Source organism: Lycium barbarum, chromosome 3 (assembly GCF_019175385.1).
Source record: "Lycium barbarum isolate Lr01 chromosome 3, ASM1917538v2, whole genome shotgun sequence".
Taxonomy (NCBI): domain Eukaryota; kingdom Viridiplantae; phylum Streptophyta; class Magnoliopsida; order Solanales; family Solanaceae; genus Lycium; species Lycium barbarum.
The window spans coordinates 50,452,236-50,473,840 of record NC_083339.1 but is presented as its reverse complement, the minus strand read 5'-3'; the positions used below and the strand labels follow the sequence as shown (position 1 = coordinate 50,473,840).

Sequence of the window (21,605 nt, the reverse complement as noted above, 5' to 3'; positions counted from 1 at the left end):
TGTACTTGAGCCTTATGAAATAAAAATCATGCATAGCTATATCATATACCATATCCGACCCATTATGGACTCGGTGAATAAAGTCGTATACATGTATACCATGCCCGGCCCATCAGGGGTCTCGATGCCATCATCACATCATCATATCATATATATATATATATATATATATATATATATACCGTACCCGGCCCTCTAGTGAGGGACTCGGTGAACAATACAGTGAAACTATGCACGAAAAAATACCCGGCCCGGGACTCGGTGAAAGATATATTACGGCATGCACGAGCAGAGTAGTGAGCAACCATATGCAAACTAAATCATCATCTGAGACTCAATAGAATAAGTAGAATGAACCAACACTTGAGTATTAAATACAACAGTCATGTCAAGTACCCCTCGAATGTCACGATGGATTATATCAAATAGAACTGTAGGAATTATAGACACGTATCAAGACATCACGAAATAGGTTCTGGAAATCAAGAACATCAGCCATCCTAGTGTCTCTAAGAATAAGAGTTAATTTGGGATTTATACATTCATCGTTTGTTTGTCTCACATAGATATGCCAAAAGAAAGAAGGGATAGCTTTACATACCTATCGTAGATCAACTGTAACCAAGCTTACTTTGTCGCTCCTTTAGCCTAGTTAATATGAGAGTAACACTATTGTTAATAAACTACGACTTCCCAAACTTATAAATCTACAACCAATTACTTATGGGAATCACTTCTTAGTTCATACTTCTTGATTAGTAGTTTGATTAGTTAAGAACTTAACGGGAATCGGGCAGCATTTCCCCTATATAACTCGCCTAACCCAAACTTCCAATTAAATTCTGATTATCACAACAATACCAACAACAACGATAACAGAAATAATCATATCAAATCTTTAAATTCCAGCCTATAAACAACTCAATCAACCATCAACAACCTACACGACAATAACCACATCAGCTTATACGATTTGTGGCATAATTTTCATAGTTCTCATCCCACAATTTAGCTACTAAAAGATGATCACATTTTAATTCTTACCATGGAAACTTATCGTACACGTGTCCAGTCCACATACCCTATACATTATTAGTCATCAAGTGCTACTACACCTAATAAACATCAAATATTACCTTACTTGTAATCCCACATGGACATGACTAATGGGCCATTAATCGTTTTATCTACCACTAAAATAAAATTGGTAATTAATTCCTTATTATCATGTTACTTAAATATTAATCACTTTTAGCACACTTCATATACCCATTATCATGATCATGTCATATAACTTAATTTCCATCCATAACTACGTTTACATAACCCACAAAACAGTCCAACAAACATGCCATGAGCCAACAACAACATCAAATACAATTTACTGTATAATTTTCGTATTTCTCATCCCACAATTTAGTTATGACCTAGATGAAATTTAAATATATCTAGGAAAGGAGAGTTCTTACCTTATGTGCCAAGAAATCTTCTTCCACCTTACTTCATCATGAAGAAATCTCCAATTTGCTATGATTCGAGGGGAAATAAACGTTAGAATCACGTAACCGATGTCGACATAACCTCTATGTCGCTATTCTCTCCTTGATCCGCCTAGAAATTGGTCTTTTTTTTTCTGTCCGTAAGAAAATATTGTTGAAAGTTCTCGAAATGGAGTATAGTTTTCCTTACTATAGGAATAATATCTACTAAAAGATATGTTGTATAATGTTTGCTTACAAGTGTGGGGCCCACCCCCTTATGCTTTACTTTAGGTCAAGACACCTAAGTCTCCCATGCAATTATATAGATACAATCAAAATAGTAGTCACTTTCACTACAACATTTTAGGCCTAAGGCCACACAATTCTGGACAACGCTTGTAAAGTGTTGCAAAAAATCTTTTTAGAAACGCTTTCAAGGCGTGGCCTTAGTTCAGAGCTTTTGGCCACATAATATTTTAGCAACACTTTTAAGGTGTGGTCTTTAGGATTATAGACTACGCTTGGTAAGTGTTGCCTAATCTTAAAATAATTGGCAACGCCTATTCATATATATGACTACCCTTTTAAGCATGCTATTTTTGTAATTCTAAGAACAACACTTTACAACCGTGCCTAATAGTTTTAATGAAATTTTGAGCCAAAATAATTAGTTCCCTCCATACATCTAAATTTCCCCCCCAATTTCTAAAAGGCAAAATATACCATCTGACTATTAACACCAGCAAAGGTTCCCCCCCTAAAATTCTATTTCGCAAAGGGTTTCCATGAGCTTCTTCAGTAGGGTTTTCTACTATTCCAAAATTTCTCCCAAACGGTGTTGAATCCACAGGTATACTTGCATTTATTTTAAAGTTCACAACTTACTTCTTAGATTGAGTTTGCAATTGCATTGTTCTAGTTCTACTTAGCAGTTTTGGGTTCTTTTGTTTCTTAATTGTATAAGTTCTTGTGCTCCTTTCCCCTTTTCATGATTCATGTTTTTGGGTTTCTGTAGTGATGAAAGTTTTTTCCCAAGTCATTCATTGAAAGAAGAAACTGTTGTGTCATTTGGATATTAGTTGCTTAATTGAGATTCTTGCATTTTGTAATGTGAAAGAGTCTTTTGATGAGGAAAATGCTTAAAGTTACACTACAAATATTACTCTTTTTTTTTTTTACCTTGAGTTTCTTGAGAACTTCACAAGTCTTAGATATTAAAAAGGTCTCTTCTTTGTAGAAAAGCTGGTGATCTTTTCTTAGGGTTGCAGAACTGTATCACACCAAATGGCCGCACTCGTTTGTTTTTCGTTTCCTTTCTTTGTTTCTTTGAGATTTATTTAAGGTATGTGCTAAGTATGCTTATTATGTGTGCAGTCATTTAAGTAATTATTAGACTTACCTCAAATCTGTGATATTCTTAGTGATTATAGTGTTGTTTGGTAAGACTTTTTAAAAAGATTTCAGCATTTCCATTTACGATTTGTATCGATTATTAGGGGTAGTAATAAGATAATGTTGGCTGAAGTTGTTAAAACCTTATTCTGTTTGTATTGGTTTTGGTGTGCGAGCGGGAAATGAAGTTGAGTTATTTTATTGAATAGTCTTATTGCATGGTGTTTTGCTGGATTTTGTTGAAATTATTAGAAAAGTTGTAATGAGTAATTAGTTTTAGTAATAGCTGGAGCTTTAAGAATTGCAAATAAGCCTGATTAATCGCATTATTAATCTCACTCTGCTTAACTTTTTCTATTTTTTTAAGACCCAAGGTACACTCTGCTTTCGTGAATTCTTTTTAGGTTTGTATTTTGATTTTATGACTCGGCGTTTTCTAGTTAGATGTTGTAATGTTTGCAGGACAATAGAGAAAAATATTGAACGCAGACAGATCTAGATAGACAAAATTACCTCTTCATAAATTTCTCTGTTCATATAGTTAATTTATATCAAAATTCTTCTTATTTTTGTGTGTTGGATCAAATCTAAAACTCTTTACTTCTTTTGCCCTTCTGAAATAAAATAATTCAGAAAGTTCTCATCAATTCATTTTTATGTCCTTTTAGACTAGAGAAAGGTAGTTTTTTGTTGCATATTCTATTACGATTTGGTTGATTTATAGGCGCTATATCTGAAGTTTGGTTGAAAGTTTATAGTTTTGGTCCTTATTTTCAGGGACAAAAGAAGGTGTAATTTTGTTTGTATCTTTTTTTATGCTATCTATATTTGAGCAGAAATGAATTTTGGGATTATTTTTGGGGTCTTAATGGTTTGTTGACATTTTCTGTCAGGGGTTTTTCGGATCACATGCTTTGTGATTGGGATGCAATCAGTGTTGTACAAGAGAAGAGGAAAAAAAGAGCATCTTAACAATAACTATATACCATTTGTTCTTTTAAAAAGTAAATGGCTTTTCTAAGACAAACTTTTAAAACTGTAGTTTAAATTTTAGTTCCGAACAGTCTTTTCTACAATCCCATAACTTTAGTTAACTCCTTGTCTTTAATCTTTTCTCGAAAGTAGAAAAAGCAATTCCAGAAAATTGTTCATAACATAATTTAAAATCTGGAAAGCAAGTACTAGAAAATAAGATTCAAGTTTAGATAAATTTTGAGAAGTCAATGATATGAACAGTATCCTTTGTGGCCGCTGGATTCGAACTCACTTTAATGCGTACTTCTTAATATCATTGTCTGAGACAATAGAAAATACTTCAATCTTTATATGATGGATGAACGTGTGTTCAATTTTAACGTGTTCTACTAATACTTATCTTCATAAATAGATTACTTGATAGTTTTAATATGTATTTTTTTTTGATAAATTTTAAAAGCCCTTGCTAGATTACTCGTGGTGAACTTGAAGTTGGGTTTGCCCTAAGATAGGTCACGTGACTAGGTAAGAGTTTCTTATTCTCTCTTTTTTTTTTTAATTATTCTATTACTATACAACACCTATTTTGAAAAATTACTCATAATTTTAGGATCTATTAGTTAAGTATAAATTTTTAAATGGATCTATATTTTAAAATTTAATATCGCCTTTGATTTTTAGGTTTTCAAAAGATCCATCCAAAGCTTGGATGGATTTACCAAAGTATAGCGAAGAGTATAGTGATGGTGTTCAACGTTTTTTGGACTTCGCTTATTCTGATGGAGATCCTCAAGGTGAAGAAATTCAATGTCCATGTACAAAGTGTTGTAACATCCCTTGGTGTCAAAGATGTGTAGTATATAATCATCTAATATGCTACGGTTTTGTTAAAGGTTACTCAAGATGGATTAATCATAGGGAATGGGACTTTCCAATGGAAGTTGATGATGAAGTTAACTTATATGATGACATCGATGGGTTGTTCAATGATCAAATTAGAGATGTTACACAAGCTAAAGGAGTTTATGAAGGCCAAAATGAAGATGCCAAAAAATTCTATAAGTTAGTTGATGAGGCAATCCAAGAATTATATCCTGGTTGTAAAGGATTCTCTAAATTATCATTCACAATTCGACTATATTTGTTAAAGTGTCTACATGGATGGAGTAATGCATCCTTTACTTCCCTCTTGGAGTTGTTGAAAGAGGCGATGCTTGAGTTGAACATTCCTTTATCCTATAATAAAGCCAAGTCTATGGTAAAGGATCTAGGTCTTGATTATAAAAAAATTGATGCATGTCCCAATGACTGCATGTTGTTTAGGAATGAACATAAAGGTGATGAAGATTGTCCTATTTGTGGAGCTTCACAATATATTGAATATCCTGAAGTAGATAGCGAGCTTCAGTCTTCCAAAAGATCTCATCGTGTTGCTGCTAAAACTTTGAGACACTTTCCATTAATTCCTAGACTCAAAAGTCTATTTATGTGCTCAAACACAGCGGATAAATTGAGGTGGCATGACGAGGAGCGGTCCAAAGATGGAAAGTTAAGGCACCCTGCTGATGGCCAAGCATGGAAAGACTTTGATAGCCTTCATCCAGATTTTGCAAAAGATTCTCGCAATCTGAGACTTGGCTTGGCAAGTGACGGATTCAATCCATTTCGGACCATGAGCATATCTCATAGTACATGGCCAGTTGTCTTAATGGTGTATAATTTTCCTCTTTGGATGTCCATGAAACAAGAATATTGCATGCTTTCTTTGCTTATATCTGGTCCGCGATCTCCTGGAAATGACATTGACATTTATTTGCAGCCATTAATAGAAGAGTTGAAGGTATTGTGAGAGTTAGGGGTAGACACATATGATGCTTCGAGAAATAAAACCTTTCAAATGCGAGCAGCTCTTATGTGGACAATTAATGACTTTCCTGCATATGCTATGTTATCCGGATGGTGTACAAAAGGAAAATTGGCTTGTCCTTGTTGTAATTATGGCACTAATTCTTGCTATCTGAAACATAGCCGGAAAATGTGTTACATGGACCATCGTGTTTTTCTACTCATGGATCATCCATGGAGATCTAACAAAAGGTTTTTCAATGGAAAAACATAATTTAAGCCTCCTCCACAATTGTTAAAGGGAACCGATGTGTTTAATATGTTACAGAATGTTGAAAATGTGTTTGGGAAGAAGCAAAAGAAATCAAATGTAGGTCCATGGAAAAAAAGGTCAATTTTTTTTTAATTACCTTATTGGCAGCACAACTCGCTTCGCCACAACCTTGATGTAATGCATATTGAGAAGAACATATTTGATAACATAATAGGAACACTTTTGGATATATCTGGCAAGACGAAGGATCATGAAAATGCTCGTTATGACCTCAAAGAGATGGGCATTAGGAAAAACCTTCAACCAAAAGATACAAAGGATGGCAAGAAAATAAAGCTTGCACAAGCATGCTACTTTATGAATAAGGGAGAAAGATCTACTTTTTGTGGTGTTTTAAAGAATTCAAAGCTACCTGATGGTAGTGCTTCCAACATTTCCCGATGTGTGCAACCAGCCGAAAGAAAAATATCTAATTATAAGACCCATGATGCCCATTTCATGCTACATTACTTGTTGCCAATACCAATTAAAAGCATACTTCCTGATCATGTTGCTATTCCTTTGATTCGTCTAAGCTCCTTTTTTCGTCGTTTATGTCAAAAGGTTATCACGCCAGAGGATCTAGATTGTTTGGAAGCAGAGATTAGAGAAACAGTGAGCCAATTGGAGCGAATTTTTCCTCCTTGTTTTTTTGATATAATGGTTCATTTGGCTATCCATTTGCCAAACGAGCTAAGATTAGGAGGTCCAGTCCAGGGCCGATGGATGTATCCTTCTGAACGATTTATGTGTAGGTTCAAGTCGTATGTTCGTAACAAAAACCATGTAGAAGGATCCATTGCTGAAGCATATCTAGTTGAAAAGTGTCTAAATTTATGCTCAAGATACTTACATGGTAGTGTACATACCAGATATAATAGAAGATCCCGAAACAATGATGAATGTGGTTCAACTGATGCACAAAATGTAGTTTGTTCCCTAACAAAGGTTGTCCTTTAGGAGGGAAAATGGGTGATCCACATGAGCTAGATGACAAGTCACTAAATCAAGCACATAGATACATATTTGTGAAGAAATTCAAGATTATGTCAGGTATTTAACTCACTTATAATTATAAAATTGTCTTTTATATCAATAAATGTTTAAATTATTTAATGTTTCTTTTTGCTAACAAATAACAATACTTGTTGTGTAGAGAGCGCGAGCTTGAAGTTAATAGTCACGAGCGAAGATCTAAATGGAGCAAGGCCAAGACTCATAGTCAAAACTTTGCTCAATGGTTTGAAAGTCATGTTTTGCATGACGATGTGCCTGATTTGATAAAACAATTGTCTAGAGGACCAAATTCAATTGCTAAAAGATACTCTGGGTATCTCATTAATGGATATAGATTCCATGTGAGGCAGCGTGATGTAAGGACAAAAACACAAAATAGTGGTATTACATTAGTTGCACTAACTACAATTTTGCAAGCTCAAAGGATAAAAATCCAGTTGATGCAAATGTGACTTATTATGGCAGAATAATTGATATAGTTGAGTTATATTATTATGGTCATTTTAAGGTTATGTTGTTTAAGTGTGACTGGTATGAGGCTGCAGAAGATACTTACGGTCTTACTTATGTCTACTTCAACAAGAGATGCTATCAAGAAGAGCCCTTTGTGCTAGCATCCCAAGCACACCAATTCTTCTATGTGCAAGATCCATAGGATCAAGATAAACACTACGTTATGAAGACCGTCCCGAGAGACTTGTTTAGCATAAGTGATCAACTTGAATCTGATGCTCCTCACTGTTATGGAGATGAGCCGTCTGAACATTTGATGGCCCCGTCTATACCAAATGATAATGGTGAAGTTGTTTTAGTAAGGAGTGATGTACCTGAACCATTATTGATGTGCCTCTAGAAGGATTTCTTGCGCAACAAACTAAAATTGGATCTGGAGATGAGTTTGATGTTTGAAGATACATCTTGAGTTTAATTCTAATTCAAAAGTTGAATATTTGCACAATGTTCAGCTAGAAAAATAGTTCAGTCATTTACTTGATTAATAACTAGAGAGTTTCCTGCTTTAGATGTCAAATTGATGACATTTACTTTGTCGATGCTTTCTTGTCTAATTCATCAGGCTCTAATATTAAGCAGTTATTGTGGAAATGTTTGGATACAAATACTAGTAATATTGAGCGGCATAGTGTTTCTGGATTTCTAAACTATGTTTCTACATTTTCAGCATTTCTGCAATTGTGTTCTGCAGAGATTTTTTTCTACACTGCATTTTAGTATTTCTGCACTGCATTTTCTGTATTTCTGCATTGCGTTTTTATATTTCTGCACTGTATTTTTTGCTGCATTGCGTTTCTTTATTTCTACACTGCAGTTTACTATTTTCTAAACTGTGTTTCAGCATTTCTGTAATGTTGTGCTTCAGTAGTGATTTTTTTATGCATTACATATTTGTATTTCTACACTGTATTGCAGTTTCAGTATTTTGGCACTGCATTTTTTGCATTTTCTGCACAGCTTTTTCAACATTTCTGCACAGTTTTTCAGCATTTCTGCACTGCGTTTCAGCATTTCTGCATGATTTTCTAAACTGCGTTTCAGTATTTTTTTAGTGTTGTGCTTCAGCAGTGAATTTTTTCTGCACTGCGTATTTGTATTTCTGCACTACATTTTAGTATTTCTGCACTGCATTTTCTGCACAGGTTTTTTAGCATTTCTGTACTAAGTTTCAACATTTTAGTACAGTAGTTTTTAGCATTTTTGCACTGCATTTCAGCATTTCTGCACAATTTTTCCAGCAATTCTGCAGTGTATTTTTTTGCACTGCATTTCAGCAAAGGTTTTTTAAAAAAAAAATAAAAAAAATCCACTAGGCTTGTGCCTAGGGCTGATTTTATAAATTTTCTCAAAAAACAAATCCCATTGTTGCTCATCATGCTAGTACCCATGTCATGACTGATACTAGGCTTAGTGCAGCTTTTTTCCTAATTTAAAAAACCAGTACCAGTGCACCTTTCCATTTGCCGAATACTGTTTCTTTCATCAAATTGCCTTGTCCGCTTAAAACCTGATAAAACGATATCATTTCCTACAGAAGTAGGATCAATGGAAAGGCAAACTTCAATGATGAACCACCAATAATGAGCCAAATCATTTCAATACTATTTAGGATCAATGACACATGTAACTGCAGGTGCATTTCTAGTATATTTAGTTTGAGTTAATTTCCTGGTGTTCTTATACTTCCAAGCAATAAATGTACTTGCAAAAGAGCAAACAATGTTAGTGAAAAAATTTATCACCATGTTCTCCTCCAGATGGACTTGAACATGATGATAATGCTTCCTTTTCAGTTCATCACCAATAAACTTCCTCTGTAAATTCAGCATTGCATTTCCTTTTATAACCAATATCCACTAACTCTGGACACCCTTGGTCAAAATCCTTATAAGACCAGCCAACAACCTCCAGATTTGCACTTCTTCCTTGAATTGTCCATGTAATCTTGAATTATTTCCATGCATGCCAGTAGCACCATCCTACTTCCTTGCACCAAGGCTGTCTCCATCTGACTATTAACACTAGCAAATTCCATCATAAGCAGATTTCTAGAAATTCTCCAACTGCCTTCATCACCCATATTTCACACCTTCCTCTACAAAAAACATTATTTTTAGCATTCTACGTTATAATTATTTTCACACAGCATTTTTGCATAGCATTTTTATATATTTGTACAATGTTATGTATTCCTTTTATTGTTGGACTAAAGTATTTTTTTTCTCTTTATGAAAAATGAATCCAGGAGAAAAGAAAAAGGTTTTGAATCCAAACAATGCTCAAAGTCCTATGAAGAAGATAGGTTACGATTTCCAATTTCGATCGAGTGCTGAACTAGCCAAGCAATATCAGATTAAGAGAGAAAAACTTGCTAATGATCGGGAGAATAGAGCTGTGAAACAGCAAGCACCATTAAGTCATAAAAGGAAGATTCCTATGTCTACAATATCAAATGCAAGAGAAGGACAAAGTAGACAAAGGTTGATTCAATCTAAGGAGTCCATTCAGCAGCAAGGAAATGGTAAATTACCTATGCACAAATCCACAGTCCAACTGTCTTCAAAGGAAGTTATTAACACTTCAAATATGATTGAAAAAAGACAAGGAGAAGGAGAAAAACAACTTGGCATTCATGAGCTACAAAATGTCAAAAAGGTGAAGAGAAAGTCGGTCTTACCGACGACAAGTCTTGATCTTTTCCTACAACAAAAAGGAACACATGTGGGTGGAGAGAAACTACCTGATATTCAGCCAGTTAATGAGGCCAGATCTATGCCGTCCCCTCTTGTTGATGAGCATAATATTGAACTTGATAATTTTGATGCACAAGAAGAAGTTGGCGATGATGAGTGTGTTAGAGACGAAGCTATGGACGGTGGTATGTCTTAAACCTTGTAATTTTGTTTGTATTCATTATATTTTTATTTATTTATATATAGATTGTTACATCAATCCAGGAACATCAGATAAGAAGAAAGTTCGAGGGCAAACAAAATGTATGCTGATTCATGCAAGAAATCTTCAGGAGAGAGAGGAGGTGACATTTGACAAAGGACAAGCCGTGGGACCAACCGGTTAAAGAGTGTCTCAGTTAAGCAACTTCATAGGAACAGTTGCCAGGAATCCTAGATTTATCACATTACTATTCACTAATTGGCATGCTGTTCCAGATGATACGAAACAACGAATGGTGGATTATGTTAAAGTAAGAACAATCAATTTTCAATTGTGTATTTTATTGGGTTTCTTACCAAATGAAGATAACATATATGTCATTTGCATAGACCAAGTTCATCATTCCAGCAGAAGGAAATAAGTGGGTGATGGATGGTCTTCGTGAAGCTTGGAGACGACACAAGAAAACTACTAAGGAGAGACATTTTGATGTGAATCGTAGTATTGAAGATGTGGTAGAAAAGCCTCCCCCTGAGATACCAGAAGTTCAATTTCGCCAATTAATTGAATATTGGATGGATGAAGATGTCCAAGTGAGATTAAACAATGCATTCTACTCTTGAACATATTATTAAATTATATCTTTTTTTCTTTTTGATTAGTAACTAATATACTTCTATTGGTGGAATTTTAGGCCATCAGCCAAAAAAATTCTGAAAATAGAAAAAAACAAAAGTGGAGGCATCGGATGGGATCTATTAGTTTTGCAAGAGTACGCGTGGCATTGGTAATATTTATTTGGAAGTTTGTGAAAAAATGACTTCCATTTCTACTCATACTTTTTTACTGTATGTTGATGTTTTTTTTTATTGATTCTAATATAATTTGTAGCGTGACTCTAAAGAGAACAAGGAGGATCCATCACAATCTGAAATGTTTATTGCAACTCGTACAAAAAAGGGAAAGCAAGTTCATGAAGATTCCCAAAGTGCAATAGTAAGTCAAGTTGCAGTTAATTTCTAATCATGGAATTTGATTTTATATATATAAATTTTGTTCTAACGAATATTTCTTTTTGACAGTCTGAACTTTAGAACCGTCAACACTCTGGGGAAACAACAGATGAAACATTTCAGGCAGTGTTTTGAAAGGAGCAGCCTGGTCAAGTACGATGCTATGGTAGATCAGTGACAAAAGGTTCTCTAATAAAAGATGAGGAAATCAACAAGCTCCAACAAAAGCATAACAATGAAGTCTCTACTTTGAAAGAAGAAATCAAGGAAATGAGAGAAGAAATACCAGAATTGAGGCAATTGCGACATAGCTTTAATCTATTAGTACAAAACAACCCTGGACTGAATGTTCAAGATATACCCAGGGTTGTTGGATCTAACCAACCTTCTCCAGTTGATGCTACTAGTGGACAGGCTGTTAGAGGCCAAATTCTTCCATATTCTTTTGGATCAACTCATGGACTAATTCTTGAAAAGGTATTTATACTCCACATTCTCATTAAACTTAAATTTTTTATGGGACCAATTCCTAGTAGTGGGATTTATTCACTGTATATTTAGGAAGCAAACTGAACCTAAAGTTACTATTCTTTTGGTCATTGTCGTGTTCTGCTCTTTGCATTATGTCTTTTTTTTCCCTGCACATAAGCGTTTCAATCTAAAAAATACATATAAAGATACAGGTGGTATTGAGTAGGCTATAGTTTCAAGAGGTACACGTTATGTTTTAGTGTCGTTGAAAGTCTTTTTTTTTTAAATTTAAAGGCACCTTCAAGGTGGGTGTTAGGCCGGACCCCTACCTTGTATATTAATAACCAAAAAGAGAATACATGCGCTCGAGGTATGAAGCGCCTAACCTCATATACAGTTTGTAAAGTAAAGGACATTCCCTTTGCTTCAATTCTTGCTAAACAAGGCTTAGTGTTAGAAAATTTACAAAAATTAAGACCAAAGGTCACTAAACAGATGATGAGAGTATGACTCTTTTGATCATAGTTAAGCTTCCAAAAGTGTAAGATTAGACTATACATGAGGAACCACATTAGAATATTTAATGTCCTTGATCTTTTTGTTCTTAATCCTAAAATTAGGAAATCTCCATTTATCCATATTGACAAGCCCTTTCACTTGTCTTGGAAGTTCTTCAAAGTTGGTGTCGACTCTGTCCGTGTAATTATTATGAGTCATAGCTATGAGCAAATCTGTCACCTTGTTGGCCTCATGAAAATAGTGTTGGATAGACCAAAAAGTAGCCTCTAGGGATCTTTTGATATCTCGAATGATTTTATCAACCTGCCAAGGGATTTTAAATGCATCCTTAATCCATGACATGAGAAGAATAGAGTCGGTTTGTAGCTCCAGATTTATAATGTTGTGATTAATACACCATTGGACCCCAAACAAGAGTTCTTAAGATTCCGCAATGTTGCTCTTGCTAGGTTCAAACCGGACAAAGTAGGTCATTATCATCTTTCCTTGTGAGTTTCTTATCATTGCTCCTCCTCCACTTGAATTATTTTTATGGCTCCAATGACTTTTGATGTTGAAGAAGTTGTTGGTTGGCTTGTTCCAGTAGACAGCCCAACACATTTTAAAAGCAATTTTGAGGAATTTATTTGAGTCTTCAGTTCTTGCAAGAGTTTTAATTGGTAGTTGTCTATCTTGATTTCTTTTCTTGGTGTTCCTTGTGTATGATGCTTTATTTTCAAATCGTTATTCTCCTTGGAAAGCACCGATTTGGTGGATATGCTGCTTAAGATTCCTCTACTTGGTTATCCTCATTTATTTTGATGGGATGTTAATTTCCGTGAAATAGGAACATACTTTTACCTTGCTTTCACAAATGATCAAAATTTGATTTCCATCTAATTATTAATTTCTTTTTATGTGTAGGAGAAGGTGTGTGATGCAATTGGTGGTAGAAAGTCAATTTGATCTATTGATGTGAATGGATGAAGAATTTTGGATAACTATTAGGATGTCTATCATTCATGATACTATATGAATACATTCAGTTTTGTAAAGTGTTTTGCTAATGAGCATTTTGATACATAAATTTTATTATCATGTGTATTACATGACTAAGTTGAAGTCCATTGCAAGTATTATATGGATTTGAATTACGGTTTGTTATTTATTATCTAATTTAATTCTTGATATCATCAAAATATGTGATAGTACTAGTAATGCATATTTTTTGACTAATATCGGTTACATGATATATTCAAAATGTGATCTTTTAATCAAAAACTTTTTGTTAGCAAAACTATTAAAAAAGTATTTTATAACCCAGCCAAAATTACCACGCTTTAAAAGTGTGAATATAGGAATTGTACGTTTGTTATGTATATAGGCAAAGGCTACGTTTTATAGGTGTTCTGTTAGAAGCCACGTTTAGAAAGTGTGGCCTATAAAATAACAAAGGCCACACTTTCAAAGTGTTTCTGTAGAATGGAAAGTGTTGCCATACGGAGGTATAACAAGTGTGGTCTTTGCCATGGAATAGGCCACACTTTTAAGCGTCGCTAGTAAGGCCACGTCTGAAAAGCGTGGCCATATGTCAAAGGATACGGTTGTTATGGCCACCCTCTCAAAAGCGTTGCCAAAAGTCAAAACGTGTGGCCTTTGATAAAAGGCCACACTTTTTGACAGTTTAGGCCACACTTTTTCGGGGTGCTTGAAGACCAAATTTGTTGTAGTGTTTGATTCTTATCCCATATGATGCCACATGGACGTCCACCCAAATACTTATCCCAGTTATCACTTAATAAATTATTTAGTCTCCTACTATAACCAATTATCAAAATAATTAATTTCTTACTCTCAATTCACCTAAACATGAACCACTTTTAAGTCCTAAACCATTTTGGAACTTCATTCCTTGTATACACTGAGTTCTTGAATTTCATGCTTGGATATGATAAAATTCTCAGGGCTCGAGTAAATTTACTCATGTTGGACGGTTCAATTTACTAGTCCAAAAATACGGGGTATTATAGCTTAGACCGTATTTCACTCAAATAAATGTTGAAACTCGACAAAATTTATTTTCTTCGTTTGGTTTAACTTCAAATCCTTACGATACATGTGTACCATCACATTATCCACCTATAAGCTTGGGGGATAACCTCGTGTCCATTACTAATATCATTTAACTCGCACACTTTCCAACGCATGAGAACACGGGATGTAACACCTTTCCTGGTAGATAAGGGCAGATTGATACAGATGAAGAGGACGGGTTCTGATAGTAGGGGTGCAAGGAAGACCTCCAGGGTGGACTCTAGACTATGGGAACCAGGATAGATTAGGAAAAGTCTTAGTTTCTCCATTGATTCAGATCCTTCTGAGGAGATGATTGATACGACTCCCCCCAAGCTTGTGACTTCTATGGAGGAGGATCTGTCAGAGGATAGCTATGACACAGACTTGTCTGAGGTTTCGTATAAGACACTAATAGAGTAGGAGGCTCCTAAGGCTGCACCAGATTTGGTCCCTCTTGTTTCTCCTATGATTGAGCATTTTGTCAGAGCAGCCACGGGCGTAAGTGTTACGGAGGTATCTAGCCCTCTGTCTTTGCCATCAGTCAACTAGGAGCTGCCAGAGTATTCGTATCCTTCGGATTATGATGGGAGAGATAAGGATTGTCAGAGAAGTAGAAGTTGGGAGGATGATGAGAGGGATATTTCACTTCACTGTTTCCAAGACCAGGACCAAGACATGCTGGTTACAGGTATATGGTTCTTCTTATTGAAACTCCTTATGTTATGTGTGATTTTTATGGGATATCATCTAATGGTTGATGAATAGGGATTTTTAAAAAACTGATAGCTGAAATATTTATGGGTAATTGTGACTAAGACATTTCTGATACCACTACGAACCCCGGGACTAGGAATGAAAAGCAGTTGCGTGTGTTGACTTGTGGTTATGAAAATTTCTAGATATTGGAAATTTCAAAGGTTACGATAGTATTTATTCAACCAGGAAAATAAAGGACTTTTCCCAACCTTGGGGGAAATGCATTACAGGGCCTTATGTGGATTTTCCATTAGAACTTCAAATTGGTTTCTAGAGATATGTGATAAAATATCATGCAACAATAAAAAGGGTGGATGTGATCCTTATAAGAAGGTTTACCTTGATTTTCAGACAGATGTGGTGAAGGTCACTTGACGACAGAAAAAATAAGAGCGATGCCGGCTTATGAATAAAAAGGAAAGAAGAGTAGGTGTTCGAGTGAAGATCATTCATTAAGTCTATATTGCCAGAGGCTTATAATCAGGACTTAGAAAATATGCCAAGAAGTCCTACAGATTCAGATATACAAAAAATATGAGAAATGTAATGACCCGTTTCATCGTTACTGTGAAATTCCAAGGAAGGCGTCAACTGTGGGACTTAACGATGTCTCCATCTTTTCGCATCTTGGAAACCTTTCAGGCCAAACCAAGATCGACGTGCGCATCATGTATGCAATAGAAGTGTGAGTAAACAAATAGAGCCAGACCACTATAGTGGTCGCGTGGACGCTACAACAGTGACGCTGTGACGATATACCAACTGCTGTAGCGGTAACCGCATGTTACTGCTCAACTGCCATAGCTACATATTGGATGCCCCGACAGTAATGCTGTAGCGGCCTATGTAAGTGACATTTTGGAAATTGACTTCATTTCTCAAACCCCTAGAGAGTCTAGTCGCCTTTGGAGTAATTTTGGAGCCAAAAATGATACTTCCTTGGGAAAGGTTATCCCCCTAACCTCTTCCATCCATTCTCCCAACATTGATTCTCATTAAGGATCCTTGTCTAGAGTCACAAATGGGAATCTCAAATCTCTTAAGTTCCACAATGATTAACCCTTGTCCTTTTTGATATAAAGTCCTTGGAATATTTTCCTATCCTCATCATTCTCACATGATCCCCTAACCTAATCCTTCACCTACCCCATTAAAACAGTTAGGGGTCTCGATTTTCGATCTTGGAAATAGGTTTCTTGAAAAGAGCCTAAAATGGTAATTTGACCAAACTAGTGACTTGGATATGGTCATGAATGTCCTAAATAAGGGTTGATTGACCAACTAGCATTGTGATAGTGAAATTTTAGGTAGGATGAAATTCGATATCTACCTTAGCAATTTCGAAGTCCTTAAAAAGGACCCTAAAGGTGAATTCTACTCTTGGGCCTCATGGTTGTCTCTGAGCTTTTCATATGGATTACGCGGTGGTGATTAATTAAGGCATCGTTGGATGTTCATGGCACCTGCTCGGCCATGAGGTAGGTTACGAATTTCCTCTCGATAGACTCCGGTTAGTTTTTCGTATTGTTGTGTAGAAGAAACAGAGAATGCATGTGTAGGAATTTGGAGATATGGGATGAAACCTTAGGATGGTATTGTTATGTGTGACTTGTTTGTTCAGGCTCGTGGCATGTAGACCCCTTAGGTATTGATGTGGCTTTGTTGATTACCGGTGGATTTATGTAACTTGGGAGTAGCGGGCATAATTTAATTATGCCCTTCGAGGAAGTTATTTGTAATAACTGTAAAAGCTAGTTGAGAATATAAATTGTACAATGGTAGTGAACGATGTCCAAGTTAAATGGTAACGAGTAACCCGAGAACAGGGGGAGATTCTTGCCCTGAATAAAATACTGATTAGGGAAGTGGTAATGCCATACATTAAAATGATTGACTTGATGTGTGCTGAGCTAGCCACCCGTTATGTGTGCTTATTATTCTAGTTGAGGATTTGACACTATGAGTAGCGATAGATATCTGAATCTGTGTTACTGTCATGACTAATTTATTGTTGGCATACCATAGTTGGTATTGTGTTATGATACATTGTTGGCATACCCCCTCATGGTATTCATGATATTGAACTTGGTTGTTGATACTTGATGTATGCATGGCACGCATTCTCACACATTTATGATGCATGGCCGATACCCGGTGAATATTCGGTATCGTTGATTGAGTTGATTGATATTTGATAAATTCCTTACTTGAGTGATTGTAAAAGGCCGATGTCCGAAGATCCATTCTGGAATCGTTGATTGTATGAAACTGATATTTGATAAACTCTTTTACTTGAGTGATTGTGAGAAGGACGATGCCCGAGGTTCAATTCCAGAATCGTTGAGATGTACATTGTATACATTCCCTCATATTCATGATGCATGGTCGATAGCCGGTAATTATCCGGTATCGTTGATTGAGTGATTCTTTACTTGAGTGATTGTAAGAGGCCGATGACCAATTATCTATGCCGGCATTGTTGTTGCCTGGTCGATTCTGATGTTATCCCGAAATCGTTGTTAGTGTATGGACTCTGCGGGTCCCCCAGGGTGGTGCCAGGCACCCGTCTGTTTATTGGGCAAAGATCCGGGACGGATGGCACTTAGACTTCGCTAGTCACGCTAGGTTATGCTACCGAGACGTTGATATTTCCATCCGGAGTACATGTGTAGACCTCATTGTCATGGCATGGCATCACATTCATACTATTATCACATAGCATTGCATTATGATTGGTCGAGATGTATGAGACGATTATATTGGGATGATTCTATTGTGATTGATTTGATTATGATTCGGTTACGATGATCGTATTGTGATGACTATAGCGTATGATTGGTTGTATCGGATATACTCAAACTTATCATATGGGATTTTAGATGCTGTACATGGGCAATAATGAACATTTGGACTCGATTCCTGTGACTTATACTGTTGACTTGTGCCAGTTAAATTAGTCTAAAACTCGTAGTGTATTGTGTCAAGCAAGGTGGACGTAAAGATGTTGCGAATCTGTATAGGTGTTTGGTCCAACTTATAATTTTCTGAAGATTAGTTGTGACTTAAGTTATATTGAAGTTGTGATCTACTGCATTGGAATATGTGATTTGATTTAGTGATTATCATCATTATTCGTGAAATTTTTTACCAATATGTACAACTAACTGTTGTCGGCCTATGATACTTACTCAGTACGTGTGGTTATACTGATATTGCACTTGCTACACCCTTTTGGGTGTAGATTATTTCAGGTGATTGATTGAAGTATATGCGGAAGTTATGCGGTGCTTGTCTGGAAGGCCTCCTCCCATTTCATTCCGGGATTGGAGGTTGAGTCTTAGACTATGATGTCATTCTGAAGTTTACTTAGTCGCTCTTGTATCTAGACCAGGTCATGGGAAAATTGTGTCGAGTCTGTAAATATGTATTGTCAAATTATGTAAAATTCGAGTTAGTATTTATAAATGAAATTCCACTATTTTTCTTAATTTCCAAATGCTTTTGAAAGGAATGTTATGTGATTGAAATATTGTATAAATGGGAGGGTTCGCCTACCAAGATGGGAAGGTAGGTGCCCGCACGAGCCTAAATTGGGCCGTGACAAGAAACTCGAATAGGCTGAGGGATATTAGGAGCATATGCGACTAATGATTAGAACTTTAAATGATCGTGAGGTATGAGTCATGCTAGCTAGGCAAAAAGAGGGGAGATGTATTAACGCCACAGATTCAGGACAACTTTAAATAGCATTGGGATATTTCGTAGCTGAGGTACTAATAAGCGATGTAAACAATAACTCATGTGTGGCCACATTAAATATTATGTATGCCCTTACGATCGATCTTACGATATGCTAAAGGTGTTGATTGAGCTGGGTATTGAAGTTAAGGTAGCAAGTGCTATAGGGCAGATTGATATTGTTTTCTCCGATTGTTAAAGTTGGATAATCATGATGCAACAGTACCAGGGGAAGAAGAATATGTGTACATAAGAGTAAGAAGATTATAATGCCATGGGAAGAAGAGAAGTGTAAGCAAGGGAAGTATGTTGCTAGTAAGGGTCGAGTAAAGTTTCCGAGAAAAGGGTTAAGGTGGCGGTAGAGGCGAAGAGCCATTCGGATAAATTTTTAAAGTAAGTAAGCAGGAAGGATAAATTATGGAAACATGTGATACACGACAAATGTGAAGATCCCGGAAATGAATCTTGATAAACAGGATTGAAGTATAATAACGATTAGTATAGATATAAACTGGAATTGGTGACTAATAGCAAGAAGAATCTCAAGGATATTAGTAAAAAGATAGTATGAAGGGATATTAGGGCTGGAGGAGCGTTGTATAGTCAGACACTCCATAAAGAGTCTAACGAGTTCCAATGTCATCATCGATTCATTAGCCTAGGGGATTGTTAGTTATGAAAGGAAGAGGTGATCAATAAAGAAAGCATCTGAATTGTATCCGATATGTGTAAATATTTGACTTAGAACAAGAATTCAGTTAGCAAAAGAATAAAAAATTAAATAAGTTAAATCTTGCGATGAAAGGAACTCCGACATTATATAGAATAGAGGAGTTGAAGGACCACTAAAGTCAGCCAAATGACTACCAAAGACGGTTAACATTCGAATGTTACTGGTATATGAGAACATCTTTAAAAGGGGGGAAGAACAGATTCAGTACTGAGATGAATTGCAATATTTCCAAATTCAAAAGAGGAAAATGTATTGGCGTGAAGGAGCCAAAGTTCGAAATGTACCGAGATATCAAGAATTTATTAAAAGAAAGTGGGAATGGATTGAATCTAAGTATATTATGGGAAAGGATTAAAATGAGACATCTTGCTATCAGGTTCAGGGGATTAAGGTTCGTAAGACTTGAGGTGAGATATTATGGGTACTTGAGTCATGTTTGGATTGTGGGGATGTTATATCATGACGTACGGTAAGGGGTGTGACCGATGAGGTTGATTGGTGTCTTCAAGGCTAAGGGCAGAAAGGAAATCGTTTAAGCAAGATTTAGTAATGTGAAAGCTTGGTGGAGATTGTACAGTATAGAGCAGGCTTGAGGGTTTATAGATGAGTTGGTAGATTCGGTTATGTCAAAAACTAATAAAGGTAATTGGAGGACTAATGTTGGGAACCCTGTATTCATTGTGTAAAATTGACTAGAGCTCACTGCTAGTGGTGTTATTACTCGTCTTGTGTGATTGAATCAAAAGGGATTGTCGTGCGAGTGGTTAGAGGTTATTCTTCGAGGACTAGTAAGGTTAAGGATTTGAGTAAGAGATTAGTAAAGATGGATACTTGAAATGGTAGATCAATGATGGGTTGACTGAGTTAAGTTTGGGATGATATTTCAAAAATTGACTAAGACAATTCGGGCAAGGACGCTTCAGTGAGATACATAGGGATAATAGTAAGACTGGCCATGTGATACGTCGGACTTGGGATTATGTGATACGCTGGATTTAGAGAGTTTTCAGTAAGGGAAAACTCTAATGAATAGAGTGAGTGGCCTACTATTACCTTTAGGTATGATTCAGCTAGTGTACGAGACTTATGGTTATGTGATAGACTACTGAGTGGGTTCGAGCAATGGTCAGACAGGGTCGGTGTGTGTGAATTCATAGAAATTGAGGAATTGAAGAATCAAGAAAAGGCATAGCTGATTCTGAATCGATAAGAAAAAGGTATGTCTGGGGATTACTTGAGTCTATTTAAATTGTGGCATCATTTTCTTGCATATTCAGATGAGGTGTGATTGTTGCGTTAGCTTAAGGAAGTAAGTCAACGTAAATAGATTAAGTGTTATGAGGAAAATTTTTTGAGCTTCGTGATCGTCAACTCGTGATAAGCATAGTTCAGTGAACCGACATGTTGAGGCTTGGTGGTACACCATTGGACAAGTGTCGTAACATTGTACAATGGATAAGTTAGCATGCTTTAAGAGAAACGATTGTGAAATCCCTATCATGGGAGGACTAGAGTTATATTTTCGAGGTGAGACTCTACTCGAGGTGATACAATGAGAGGTTTGATAGTTATATAATTATTATATGAGGCTTCAGGTTTTGCTTCGAGAGGTTTGGGGTGGTATTGGATTTGCATATTCGGTAAAGGTTGAGAAACATGGAGACTTAAATCATCAAGTATAGTTCTTCGGTACGAAGTGGCAGCTTAGGTAGGACTCAATTTGTGGAGTCGAGGGTGACAAATAGGATTTGTTATGAGTGAGTAATAGATTAGAATTGGCCGCCACATAGGACTGTGATCGTGTCGAAAATTTGGAGTCAGTTCAAGTGACTATTGGTGGTATACAAGAGTGGTGCATTCATTCAGGGTCGAAATTGTTCGAGTTAAGC

At 36.1% G+C, this 21,605-nt stretch overlaps 2 protein-coding genes across 2 annotated transcripts; both read left to right on the top strand.

Annotated features, from left to right (window-relative positions):
* Positions 1-4,557: 4,557 nt before the first annotated feature.
* On the top strand, positions 4,558-5,697 carry LOC132630811 (uncharacterized). Its single transcript, XM_060346409.1, has one exon. It carries the CDS (start codon positions 4,558-4,560, stop codon positions 5,695-5,697), a length of 1,140 nt encoding a protein of 379 aa, XP_060202392.1.
* A 4,074-nt stretch (positions 5,698-9,771) lies between these two features.
* Positions 9,772-13,379, top strand: LOC132630809 (uncharacterized). The gene is made up of 8 exons (XM_060346407.1): positions 9,772-10,414; positions 10,476-10,610; positions 10,707-10,741; positions 10,821-11,024; positions 11,126-11,218; positions 11,323-11,427; positions 11,583-11,921; positions 13,338-13,379. The coding sequence occupies exons 1-8, from the start codon at positions 9,772-9,774 to the stop codon at positions 13,377-13,379; spliced, it is 1,596 nt and encodes a 531-aa protein (XP_060202390.1).
* Positions 13,380-21,605: the final 8,226 nt, after the last annotated feature.